Source organism: Saccopteryx bilineata, chromosome 4 (assembly GCF_036850765.1).
Source record: "Saccopteryx bilineata isolate mSacBil1 chromosome 4, mSacBil1_pri_phased_curated, whole genome shotgun sequence".
NCBI classification, from domain to species: Eukaryota; Metazoa; Chordata; class Mammalia; order Chiroptera; family Emballonuridae; genus Saccopteryx; species Saccopteryx bilineata.
The window spans coordinates 200,827,915-200,840,961 of NC_089493.1; the positions used below are offsets into that span (position 1 = coordinate 200,827,915).

The 13,047-nt window shown below is 39.9% G+C and overlaps 1 protein-coding gene across 2 annotated transcripts in view; it reads left to right on the top strand.

Annotated features, from left to right (window-relative positions):
- Nucleotides 1-13,047, top strand: part of IQGAP2 (IQ motif containing GTPase activating protein 2) — a 449,634-nt gene that overhangs the window by 232,014 nt on the left and 204,573 nt on the right. For both annotated transcript variants that reach the window (XM_066273593.1, XM_066273594.1), the window contains exon 3: nt 1,761-1,917. In XM_066273593.1, the coding sequence (XP_066129690.1) occupies nt 1,761-1,917 (157 nt within the window). The remainder of the gene's footprint in view (nt 1-1,760; nt 1,918-13,047) is intronic.

A 13,047-nucleotide genomic window follows, 5' to 3' on the forward strand; every position in this document is an offset into this window, starting at 1 on the left:
ACTGTTTCCTTAGAATGTTTTCTGCCTTCCCGTTTCTTCCTGTCTAATTTTATTACTCATTTTCTCACAATGGGAATAGCCTGATGGAGCGCTTTGTCTGTGGGACATACATCATATCCATCACACAAGACTGATTTTCTCTAATTACCTCTGTCAGCATGTCACTCCTCTGTTTTGCAGCTGCTGGTGCTCCCTACTTCCCATACAGCAAATATCAACACTTCTCATCTTGTGCTAAGCCCTCCGGAGCCCAACTTCCCTACATGTGTTCAGCTTCATGTCCTTTCTCCTCCTGAATCCCAAAGGCCCCAAGCCTTCTCTGGGTTTTCTCCATGAGTTGGCCATGTTTCCTTCACACCTTTAGTCTGTACTGCTTCCCTGGATTTGCTGTTCTAGTGCCTTTCCAAATACTCATTTTTCTAGGCCAAATCCAGGTCCCACCACCTTTTTGATGTTTTCCTGTTTATTCCAGTGATAACCCCGCCCCACTGTCCCCAACTTTCTTGTGCACTAACACGTAAAAGTAGCCTCTTGTATATGGTTCTCAGGTTTTTCCTTGTGATTGCATTGCCTTCTCAATTATTTAATGCTCTTTGAAGGCAGGGCTAATATTTCTGTATTTCTCATACATTGCTTAATAAATGGTCAGTAAATACTCCTTGTTTATTAGGGGCTCTTTGAGCTTTTAAAAGATGCTGTCCAGAGCTACAAGCACTGTAGACATTTCACAGTGTTTGCTGCTTGGATCAGGATTAGTTGTTAATATTGCAGAACAGTGCCCCAGCGTCTTCCAAACATTGACAGGATTAGCTGCTGTTGTGTTAATGATCCGGGGAGGGGGGGGGGAGCTGGCTATAGAGGCATGGTGCTCACACTAACAGCTTATGATTTGTTTATGAATCGGTTGCTGAGAGCCTACACACCTGCTTCTTGGATCTTATAGTAAGGAATGGTTCCTTGAGCATGGGCAGGAGTGGCATTATCCTCATAACTCTGGCAGATTCTTGGCACAACAGTGGGAACTGGCCTGGCTCTCCTCCTGTGTATCCTTGAGCCAGTAATAACCTTGGTGCTCTCTTTTCTACAATACTGGCATAGTGTCTTAAGATTTACTCTGATCTGGTTCTGAAATATTTTCTCAGAACCAAATAAATACGGTACCTTCTCAAAAAGGTAAGCATGTTTTAATGAGTTCCTGGTATCGGAAAAAAGGAATGTGTATTATTTAGAGAAGACCATGTCTCCTTTCTGATTTATGATGTTATTTTCCATGCCTTCCTACCTTTCCTGATAGTCATTTCTGGACTGCGGCAATTGCCGGTTTTACAGTGCCTTGAATTATGCTCTCCTAAAGGTGTAACCCCTACAAAGATCTCCTACAGTAAGGGCTCATAAACTGGAATTATTTTTTTTTCTGTGATGTCAGCAGGGCTAATTCCATTTATACACAATGGTTGGCCTTTTCCCTCTTTTGGTACAAAAGAGAATTGTCAGAGATTCAAATAAAGGAAGGAGTTGACAAACTCTGACATGGTAGTAAGTCCAGTGCCTCTGAGCTTGTACCCCTTGTTCATCTTGTGTTCTGAATCCTTGAACCACCCAGGAAGTCCTCTCTTTCCATCTGTGACACCAGAAGATGTTTCTAGTCCTGTCCTGCTCCCTTAATTCCTGTCTTGTCACACATAGTGAGATGCTGCATCTCTTCAGTACTAGAAAGTCACGCAACTGGAGTCACTTTAATTTTTTTTTAATCCATTTAGGTGGATGGAAGTCTGCTTAGTTGAAGAATTGCCACCAACCACTGAGCTGGAAGAAGGACTCCGGAACGGAGTTTATCTTGCAAAGTTAGCCAAGTTCTTTGCCCCAAAAATGGTATCAGAGAAAAAGATCTATGATGTGGAACAAACTCGTTATAAGGTAACTAAGATCTAATTGGTTTTGGCTTCCAGTTAAAAATGAAAGTTTGGTATTTTATTTTCTTTCCCTTCTTTGAGTGTTTCTACAAGAATTTGGAGGGAGAGGGGACGTCCTTGGTCTTTGAAGCTGTTAATAATCATTCCTGAGGCAGCAGCAATTTTAAAAGCAAAGCATTTCTATTTCTGGGCTAAGGCTGAGAGGCTTGTGATTTGTGGGGCTCCCCCCATCTTTCCTTCGTGGAGGTCATTTTTATCAGCACCAATAAATGTGAAAGTGGGGGCACTCTAGCCCTCCTTTCTTTTTGTGTTTTCTTTTTACCACCACACAGTTTTATTAATCCCCCTATTCTCACCATGTAATAAAGTACCCAGCTGGGACTTGAACTTGTGGCCCCAAAGAGTTAAGGCCAATGTGATAAAATAAGTAGTAATGTTGAATAGTCAGGTAGGAATTCCTTTCCATTTGGTGTTTAAAGCAAATGAAGACTAACCTTTTTGTGTGCAACTGGTTTTAAGAATTATTTCACAGATCATTTGAGAAGGCATGTGGGGGAGAATGCAAAACCAAAATAAACACCAATCTTGTACCAATAAAAACAATTCTGATATGTTAAAGAACATGCCTAAGTATTTACAGATTAAAGTAATATATTTAGGATTTGCCTCAAAATAATTGAGAGGAGCTTGGATAGATGATTCAAGACTGGCCATGAATTCATAATTGTTGAGTTTGGAGAATGGGTGTACAGGAGTTTATTACACTGTTCTGTCTCCATTTTTATGCTTGAAATTTTCCCTTATAAAGTGAAGGAGGAAAAAGTAAATGCTGACCTAACATACCCCTTCCTTAGATACATCTTCAAGAGAGAACTTTAATGTGTGTGATGCTTCTTCTGGAATATGTGATCTCCTGTCCACTTCAGATCAGGACCTAAACCTCCTTTGAAACTTGATTTTTATTACTAAGTTCTTTCTATCAGTATTTTTTCATTTTCAGATTTTCAAGTATCCCTAAAGATTATTTCTCTTGCAGTTGCAAGGACATTAAATATAGCTGAAAATGGAATGAATTTCCATTTATTGCATGATTCACAGTATTCTTCAGTTGTTGAGACCAAATTTATTTTAATAGTATATGTATTGAATTCAGAGCAGATGTTTGAATAATCATGTAGGCTAACAGTAGATAAGACAGATCTTTTTTGACAAGTCTGTTTTCATGGTCTATTCTAAAAAGTTACTGAGCAAAAATTTCTTCCTTGAATAATGTTATGAATAAGTGTTTGCATTTGCTAAAGTAAGTTTGAGTTTATTAAGTCATATGTCTCACTCCAGAGTTTTCAGCTCATTATAGCCTGTCCCAAGACTAATGAAACAATGACAACCAGCCAAACTAAAGTTGTTTTTAATTTTGAAATTTTTTTTAAAGTTTAGAAAAGCACAGAAAAAATTATTTGTATACCCACATCACAAAATAAATTACTATTTGTCTACATTTTAGAACATGTTTTTTCTTTTTTCATTGCTTCTACAAAGTTATTACTAAGATCTACGCCTATTAGTACTAACAGCCATGTAGATTTGATGACAGAGTTAAGTTGTAGTTGGGCTGAGTGCCAGCCCACCCTGAAAAGGGGTTGTGGATATTTTGTTTTGATGTTGTGGATGGTGAGAATCAGGGAAGAAAGACAGACTTTCAGTGGAGGTGAGCCCCAGAGCAGAGAGTAGGCTGATTCTCTTCTCCTCCTGGGACATCAGATACCATGAATATAGGTGTCTCTTTCCTGTTCAGTTCTGGATACTCTACTAGCAACTAAAACAGGTATTGTTTTCTGCAGGCCTTAGAGATCCTACTATTTGAATAAATAGAAACTCGTCTTTGGGGTGGAGATGGGGAAATATTTCCAATCTTTTCTTACAAAATAAAATATTTGTGAGCCTAGGCAGGTGGGTCATCCCTAAGTTGAACATGGTGAGAGCTAGAAGTGCTGTGTTTTGCCATCCCCACATCATCAGATCCCTGAGAGGCTGGGGTGCCCCAAGAAGGGATTTGAGGAGAGGGGCGGGAAGGAGGGATAGAGCAGGAGGAGGCGGCTTGATTCCAGCTGTGCTGTGGGAGAAAACACACATCCTTCTCTCTGTTAAATCACTGGAGAAAAGAGATGCTACCTTTTCTTTTCCTTTTATTAAATTCCTGAAAATACTTAATGTCCCTGAATGGGAATGTTTTGTAATCATAAAATTTTATTTTAAGGCCATTTCATTTCTTTTACAAAAATGAAAGGAGACAAATATTAGTGAACAGGAGACTTAATTAACTTACTGTTCTTGTGTTCTTTGGGACTAAAGTCCATCACATGGTCCTTTCCCAGGAACACTAAATCATGGGACTGTAGCAAAGACACTGAAACTCAAGGGAATGCTCAGTAACCCAGCACAGCCCTTGATATGCCATCTGGAAACCATGAGTTCAGTAAACATGGACTCTTACTGTGGGATCTGCCTAGACTACAGCCATAAAATATGACCTGCCTGTTAGGCAGTGTGGCCCCCAGCATGAGTTCCCACCCCAAGCTCCAATGTGCTCAGTTTGGACACTAATGCCTTTGACCGAAGCAAATGGGAGCTCTCACGCTACCCTATCCTCTTTGCCAACTTATACACAACCTTTAGCATATAACAACTTTTTCTAATCCCCTTTAATTTACGATTAGAAAGATGTCTAGATCTTAGAGTTAAACCTTCCAATGATGAGTAGTTTTTTCCTGGCCACCTCCACTCCCCACTTCAGGTCTGAGTTATGTGACCATGCCAAGTTTGCAGTGGCACTTCCCACTGTCTCTTACAGTAAACCATGGTATACAGTAATGAAGGCAAAAACATGTGTGTCTTCTCTTCCATATCCTTGGTGAAGGTGCAGGGTCTGGCCATGGAAATTGCTAGAGAGGGTGTATAGGACGCATCCTTTTTCAAAAAGTTTGGGGTCTAAAAACTGGGGCTTCTTATACACTGGTTGTACTATTTTTCTTTTACTTGCATTTCCCACTTTTTTGCGCTTGTTTTTGTGCTCATTGTTGTAGATTTTTTTACTTGCATTTTCCACTTTTTCACACTTGTCTTTGCACTTACTGTTTCACACTTGTTCCCAGTATATTACGATAGGTTACATTTTGCCATGTTCTGCCCAGAAATGGCTCAGAAAATATTTTCATACAGTGCTGAATTCAAGTTAAAAGTGATCCAATTTGAAAAAGTGAACAAAAATCATTCTGCTGAACATAAGTTTGGTCCTCCTCCAACTGAGAAATCAATTTGAAATTGGCTACAGGAAGAAGAAACCCTACAGAAAAAGCTACGGCAAAATAAGGCCATGAGAGACAACTCAGCAAAATGGCCTGATTTAGAGGGAATTGAAGATATGGACTGAAGAGTAAAGGACAATTGGAATTCCTGTGTTCACAAAGATAGTCAGCATAAGGCAAGAAGAATTGCTGATGAAAAAGAAGTCACTGATTTCAAATGAGGACACAACTGGTGCTTCAGGTTCATGAAACAGAATGGACTAAGCATGCGTACACACACCAGACTTGCCCAAAAGATGCCTGAAAGCTATGAGCAGAAGGTCCTTGCATTTCATCGTTTTGTCATTCAATGTCAGAAGACACATCAGTTTGAGTTGGGACAGATTGCAAATATGCATGAAATCCCCCTTCAATTTAATGTCCCAAGTAACAGAATTATTGATAAGAAGGCAGTGAAAACTAGCTGTGAAGACAAGTGGACATGAAAAGAGCCATTATACAGCTGTTCTAGCTTGTTGTGCTGACGGAACCAAGCTGCCTCCTATGCTGATTTTCAAACGCAAAACAATGTCAAAATAAGACGTTCCTTGAGCAGTGATTGTCCACGTTCATGATAAGGGTTGGATGGATCAGGATGGGATGAAGATCTGGTTTAAGAAAGTTTGGAGAAGGAGACCAGGTGGGCTCTTATGCCAGACTGCCCTATTGGTACTTGATCAGTTCAGGGCACACAGAACAAAAAACACAAAGGAGATTGCTGCGGAGCAAAAAACAAAACTTGCATTATACCTGGAGGCTTGACATCCCAGCTCCAACCACTTGATGTCAGTATTAACAAACCCTTCAAAGCTGCCATGGGAGACAAATGGAACCATAGATGAAGTCTTCTGGAGACAAATTGACACCAGCAGGAAGAGTGAAGAAACCCAACTATAGGAGAAGTTTGTACCTGGGTGAAAAGATCCTGGGATAATATTAAGATTGAGATAAATCATTGTCAGGTCATTTAAGAAGAGTGACATTTCAAATGCCATAGATGGAAATTGAGGACAAGGCAATATGTGAACACAGTGATTCGTCATCAGATACAGATGAGGACAAGCTAATGGATGGGAGTTTTTACAGTGATGAGGAGTTGTCTGAATTTTATGATTAATAAAACTTGAGTTCAATAACTTTATGTAATACTTTTTTTTTCAAATTTTGGTCCCCAAAATTAAGGTTTGTCTTATACATGGGGACATCCCATGCATAGGGAAATACACTAGCTATTGGGTGAGGAAACAAACGAAAGTAGTTTCAAGTAACCAAAGGGCTCCATTTTTTTTCCCTTTCTTCTATGCTTTGTTTGATACTTAATCAAGGTGCTTCAAGTTTGAAAATCCTTTTTTAAAAAATATTTATTTTTTTAAATATTTTTGAAGTGAGAAGCAAGGAGGCAGAGAGACAGACTCCCACATGTGCCTGGTCTGGATCCACCTGGCATACCCACTAGGGGGCGATTATCTGCCCATCTGGGGCATTGCTTCTTTTCAACTGGAGCCATTCTAGCACCTGAGGCAGAATCTATGGAACCATCCTCAGCGCACGAGCCATCTTTGCTCCAATGGAGTCTTGGCTGTGGGAGGTGAAGATAGAGATAGAGAGAATGGAGAGGGGGGAAGGGCAGAGAAGCAGATGGGTGCTTCTCCTGTGTGCACTGACTGAGAATTGAACCCAGGACATCCACACACCAGGCTGACACTCTACCAGACAGCCTTTTTTAAAGAATGATGGTCACCTCTCCTGCAGAACCACCTGATGGGTGTGTATAAAAGTGTGCATTCCTGGACCCCAACCCAGTCTACTGAGTCAGGCAGAATCTCTTGATCAGAGACCCAGGAAATGCATTCTTAATAATCACCCCAGGTGATTCTTTTCTTATATACACTAAGGTTAGAGGACCACCGTTCTAATGGTAGAAAAACATGAGTATAATAAATTTTAATAAGGGGAAGAAGGTAAAGTTGTACTATCATAGAAATGCATAGAGGGTAGAACACATCCTTCCATGCAATATGTATCAACACCTACTGTGTGCTAGGCCCCAAGAGAGGCGAGCAAGGCAGACATGGTTTCATGGTGCTTAGAGTTGGAGAGAGACTGTGAGTGAAGAATATGCATTGTGAATTGTGGTAAGTGTATGAAGGAAGAAATTGACAGCAACACTCAGAAGATGTAGTTCTCTGAGAAGGCTGGAAGATTGGAAGGAAATCATTATGGGCAGAGTGCAGTGTAGGGAATGAGGAGAACAGTCCCAGAGCATTGTGAAAGGCTCCTTCCTCTGGGAAGGATAACATGTGGCCAAACCCAGTGCTGTGAGGCTGCTGGGAGGGACAGTGATGGGAAATGGATCAGGAGGGAGCAGAGACAAAGCAGGAAGGCACACGTGGAGGATCTATGATTTTATCCTAAGAATAGGGCTAGGGGTGGGGGGAAACCTTTGAAATGTTAAACAGAGGCATCACAGTGCAGTGTGTGCTTTTTAGGAAGATCTGTCTACTGCTCTATGTGATTTCGAATTAACTGGAAGGAAGATGAGGGTGGAGGTGGAGCACAGTGAGAGAATTACTTAATCCAGGTGACGGTGGCCTGCTTGGCTGAAAAGTCAATGGATTCAGGAGGGAAAACAAAGGGTGAATCCTGGAAAGAGATTGGAAGTGGGTGGAGGGCAGTGAAGTGAAGACAGCTGGATGGACTGCAATAGACAACCAAAGAGAAAGTGGTCAGTTCTAAACGGGGTGGAATGGTGGGTTAAGAAGCCAGGAAGGTTTCTGTGGAGAAGGCTTGAAAGGTGAGAGTGTTCCCAAGCAGAGTAGGATGGGTAAAGGAAAGACAAGGAGGAGGGAAGTGTCCCTCAAAAAACGGTGTTGTTCCGACACTGCACAGATTATTGTAGGGTTATACTAAATCGTGAATATTTTGGTGAGTCTTTGATAGGGAAAGCATATGCATGGTGGTTAGTAGTATGAGCTGTGAAACAAAATGTTTGAATTGGGCCTCACCACCAAGTTTGCCTCTCTGAGCCTCAGTTTCCTCACTTGTAAACTGAGAATCATAATCAGGATACTATCAACCTTTGTGGAGATACTGTGAGGAACGAATGTGGTCATTCATGCAAAGCACTTGGCACAGAGTCTGGTAGAGCTCAGCGAGCACACTATGAATGCTTGAGGCACTGCTTCCGAGGCTCTGTGGGCAATGAACTGAACAGAGTATTTGGACTTGGAGTCTGGAGTCTTGCACGGTAGTCTTGGCCCTGATCTTAACAAGTTAAGCCAACTTGAATATGTCTTAAATACTTGGGTCCTCAGTTTGCTATCTATAAAATGAGCAAATTAGAATAGTTACTGGTTTCTAAACTACCTCATAGTTCTAAAATGCTTTGATTCTACTATGTTTGTAGTTAGCATCCAAAGAAGACTTACGTAATTCGTTATCTACTCAATTTCAGCCTGAACAACCTTGCTTGCTGGAGTTGTAATAGCATAGTAGTAGAAAAATTGGCATGCACTTTCTATTCCAATACCTGAAAACAATTAGGTGGATGGACAATAACAACTATTGGCTAAGTATGGTTACAGACATGCCACCTCGTCTTGTATTGATACATAGGATTGGTTATAATGACCCAAGATTATTTTGAGTCTGTATAGAAGACCATTTTTATTCTAATTAAAGTAAATCTGGTATATAAATATGTTTAATATAGTTTGTTCACTGAAACTTACTTCTTAAATATGGAGCCATGGATCAAAGGGCTCTGAAATCAGTGTTTGTCAAGTATTTAAAGTGGATGAAGGAAAATGTCTAACCACTATATGTACACCTGAAATTAATATAATGTCCAATGTCAACAGTAATTGAAATTTATTAAAAAGAAAGTAGGTAGAGGATTTGAAATCTGTCATTTCATTTACTGTAGAATTATGACTAAAATAACTATCTTTTCCTTCAGTGCCTGTTACATGAAGGACTAAACACTTTTCTGACCATAAAGGTGAATATAAGTTTCAAGCCTAGTGTTGTAGCATAATAATTATAGCTAACATTAAATGCATTCTTAAGTGCACATTGCAACAAAGTGCTTTGTGAATATTTTTATTGTTCCAACTCAAAGAAGCAGTCCTACTTTCATTTTATGGCTAAGGTTATCCTTAGCCATATGTCCACTGCACCCCCACGGGGTCAGGCTCCCCAAATCCTTATTTAACAGTGCCCAGCACAAGCCTAGATCCACACTGAGTCTCTGGATCAGCGGTTCTCAACCTGTGGGTCGCAACCCCAACGGGGGTTGAACGACCAAAACACAGGGGAGAATTCCAATGGCTTTAGGCAACCCCTTTGTTTTGGTCGTTCGACCCCCGCCAGGGTCGCGACCCACAGGTTGAGAACCGCTGATCCAGAGACTCAGTGTGGATCTAGGCTTGTGCTGGGCACTGTTAAATAAGGATTTAGGGAGCCTGACCCCGTGAGGGTGCAGTGGACATCTGAGGACCCAGGTTTGAAACCCTGGAGTCACCAGCTTGAGCGTGGGATCATACATATGACCCCATGGTCGCTGGCTTGAGCCTCAAGGTCACTGGCTTGAGCAAGGGGTCATTGTCTTAGCTGGAACCCATCAGTCAAGGCACATGTGAGCAAGCAATCAATGAACAACTGAAGTGCCGCAACTATAAGTGATGGCCTCTCATCTCTCTCCCTTCTTGTCTGTCTTTCCATTTTTGTCTCCTCCGCCTCTCAAAAAAAAAAAAAAAAAAAGATTTAGGGAAGCAAGTACCACCATTACCTTTTAGGTTTCATCAGAAAGCAGTGTACATTTGGTGAGTGTATCTAGGAAGGGAAAAGATTAACCAGAAACTAGATGAACGTGAGTCAAGGAGCAAGTTGTACATCTTAGTTGGAAAGGGGGGACGTTGAGCTATTTTTGTGGTTCCAAAGGGCCTTTTCTCTGTCTTGATGTGATTGTGGATTGTTTCCAAATTGTTCCTCTGTGGCCACAGAGGACCATGTCTGAGAATGGTTTGTATTCTGGCAAAGGGTTTCTGATGAGTTGCAAACCCTCGGATGTTTACAGCCCGGCTGTTAACCTACTGGCTGCTTTACTCTTTTCCTTTCTCATTTTCCTTTTCTCTATCCCTCTGTCTCTGTCTTGAATCCTAGATCAACCACTTAACAGATATTTGACTTTGGGAAAATCAGTTCATCTTTTGGGCAGATATTTCTTTATTTCTAAAATGTGGGAAAGGCAATCAACTTGCAGAGTTTTGTGAAAAATTAGAGGTAATTTACATAAAGTGTTTTACACACATAGTTCAATTAATATGTGACCACTTTTAAAAATCCGTTAACATTTGTCGAATGTTAATTTGCTTATATTTCTTAATTTTTTTATTAAGTTTAATTTATTGTGTTTACATAGATTCTAGTATCGCCCCGAATGCACCCCCCTCCCCCATATTTCCCTAAACATCTCCCTTACCCCCCTCCCAACAATGCCCTCCCCCATTCCCTTCAGGTTTATCCCATCTTCTCATCCCCTTTCCCTCAGTCCTCTTTTCCTCTGGTTCCTTTGATCTCACCTCTGTCTCAATTCCATTCCTCAGTTCACATTGTTCCTTGGATTCCTCAAATGAGTGAGGTCATATGATATTTTTCTTTCTCTACCTGGCTTATTTCACTTAACATAATAGTTTTCAGGTCCATCCATGTTCTTGCAAAAGGTAATATTTCCTTTTTTTTTCCATGGTCCCATAGTATTCCATTGTATTATAAATATGTACCACTGCTTTTTAATCCACTCGTCCACTGACAGACACTTACGCTGTTTCCAGATCTTTCCTATTGTGAACAATGCTGCCATAAACATGGGGGTGCATTTTTCCTTTTGAATCATTGATATGGTATTCTTGAGATATATTCCTAAAAGTAGGATGGCTGGGTCAAAAGGCAGTTCCATTTTTAATTTTTTGAAACATCTCCATACTGTTTTCCACAGAGGCTGCACCAGTCTGCATTCCCACCAGCAGTGCAGGAGGGTTCCCCTTTCTCCACATCCTGGCCAGCACCTATCATGTGTTGTTTTGTTGATGAGCGCCATTCTGACTGGTGTGAGGTGATATCTCATTGTGGTTTTAATTTGCATTTCTCTAATGATTAGTGATGCTGAGCATTTTTTCTTATGCCTATTGGGCATCTGTATGTCCTCTTTGGAGAAGTGTCTATTCATTTCATTTGCCTATTTTTTGATTGGACTGTTTATCTTCCTGGTATGAGTTTTACAAGTTTTTATAAATTTTGGTTATTAGCCCCTTTTCAGACATATTGTTGAATATGTTCTCCCATTGTGTGGTTTGTCTTTTTATTCTGTTCATACTGTCTGTAGCTGTACAAAAGCATTTTAGTTTGATACAGTCCCATTTGTTTATCCTGTCTTTTATTTCACTTGCCTGTGGAGATAAATCAGCAAATATATTGCTGTGAGAGATGTCAGAGAGCTTACTGCCTATGTTTTCTTTTAAGATGCTTATGGTTTTACGACTTACATTTAAGTCTTTTATCCATTTTGTCATAGATGGCTTTTATCATGTTGAGTTTATTTTTGTGAATGGTGGAGGTTGATGGTCTAGTTTCATTTTTTTGCAGATAGCTGTCCAATTTTCCCAACACCATTTGTTAAAGAGACTGTTTTACTCCATTGTATTTCCTTACCTCCTTTGTCAAATATCAATTGTCCATAAAGGTGTGGGTTTATTTCTGGGTACTCTATTCTGTTCCATTGATCTGTATGCCTGTTCTTATGCCAGTACCAAGCTATTTTGAAGTACAATGGCCTTGTAGTATAACTTGATATCAGGAAGTGTGATACGTCCCACTTTATTCTTCTTTTTCAAGATTGCTGAGGCTGTTCGTGTTCTTTTTTGGTTCCATATAAATTTTTGGAATATGTGTTCTATATCTTTGAAGTATGTCATTGGTATTTTAATTGGTATTGCATTGAATTTATAAATTGCTTTGGGTAATACAGACATTTTAATGATATTTATTCTTCCTAACCATGAGCACGGTATATGCTTCCACTTGTTTGTATCTTCCTTGATTTCTTTTATCAATGTTTTATTATTTTCCAAGTACAAGCCTTTAATCTCCTTGTTTAAATTTACTCTTTGGTACTTTATTTTTTTTGTTGCAATAGTGAAGGGGATTGTTTCTTTAATTACTCTTCCTGACAGTTCATTGTTGGTGTATAAAAAATGCCTCTGATTTCTGGATATTAATTTTATACCCTGCCACCTTGCTGAATTCTTTTATCAGGTCCAGTAGTTTTTTGAATGTGACTTTAGGGTTTTCTAAATACAGTATCATATCATCTGCAAATAATGATAGTTTTACTTCTTCTTTTCCAATTTGGATGCCTTTTATTTCTTCTTCTTGTCTGATTGTTGTGGCTAGGACTTCCAGGGCTATGTTGAATAAGAATGGTGAAAGGGGGCACCCCTGCCTTGTTCCTGATCTTAAGGGGATTGCTTTTAATTATTGAGTATGATGTTGGCTGTGGGTCTGTCATAGATGGCTTTTATCATGTTGAGGCATGTTCCCTGTATTCCCACTTTGCTGAAAGTTTTGATCATAAATGGGTTCTGGATTTTAGCAAATGCTTTTTCTGCATCTATTGAAGTTATCATGTGGTTTTTCTACTTCCTTTTATTTATGTGATGAATCACATTGATTGATTTACGAATATTGTACCAGCCTTGCCTCCCAAGAATAAATCCTACTTGATCATGGTG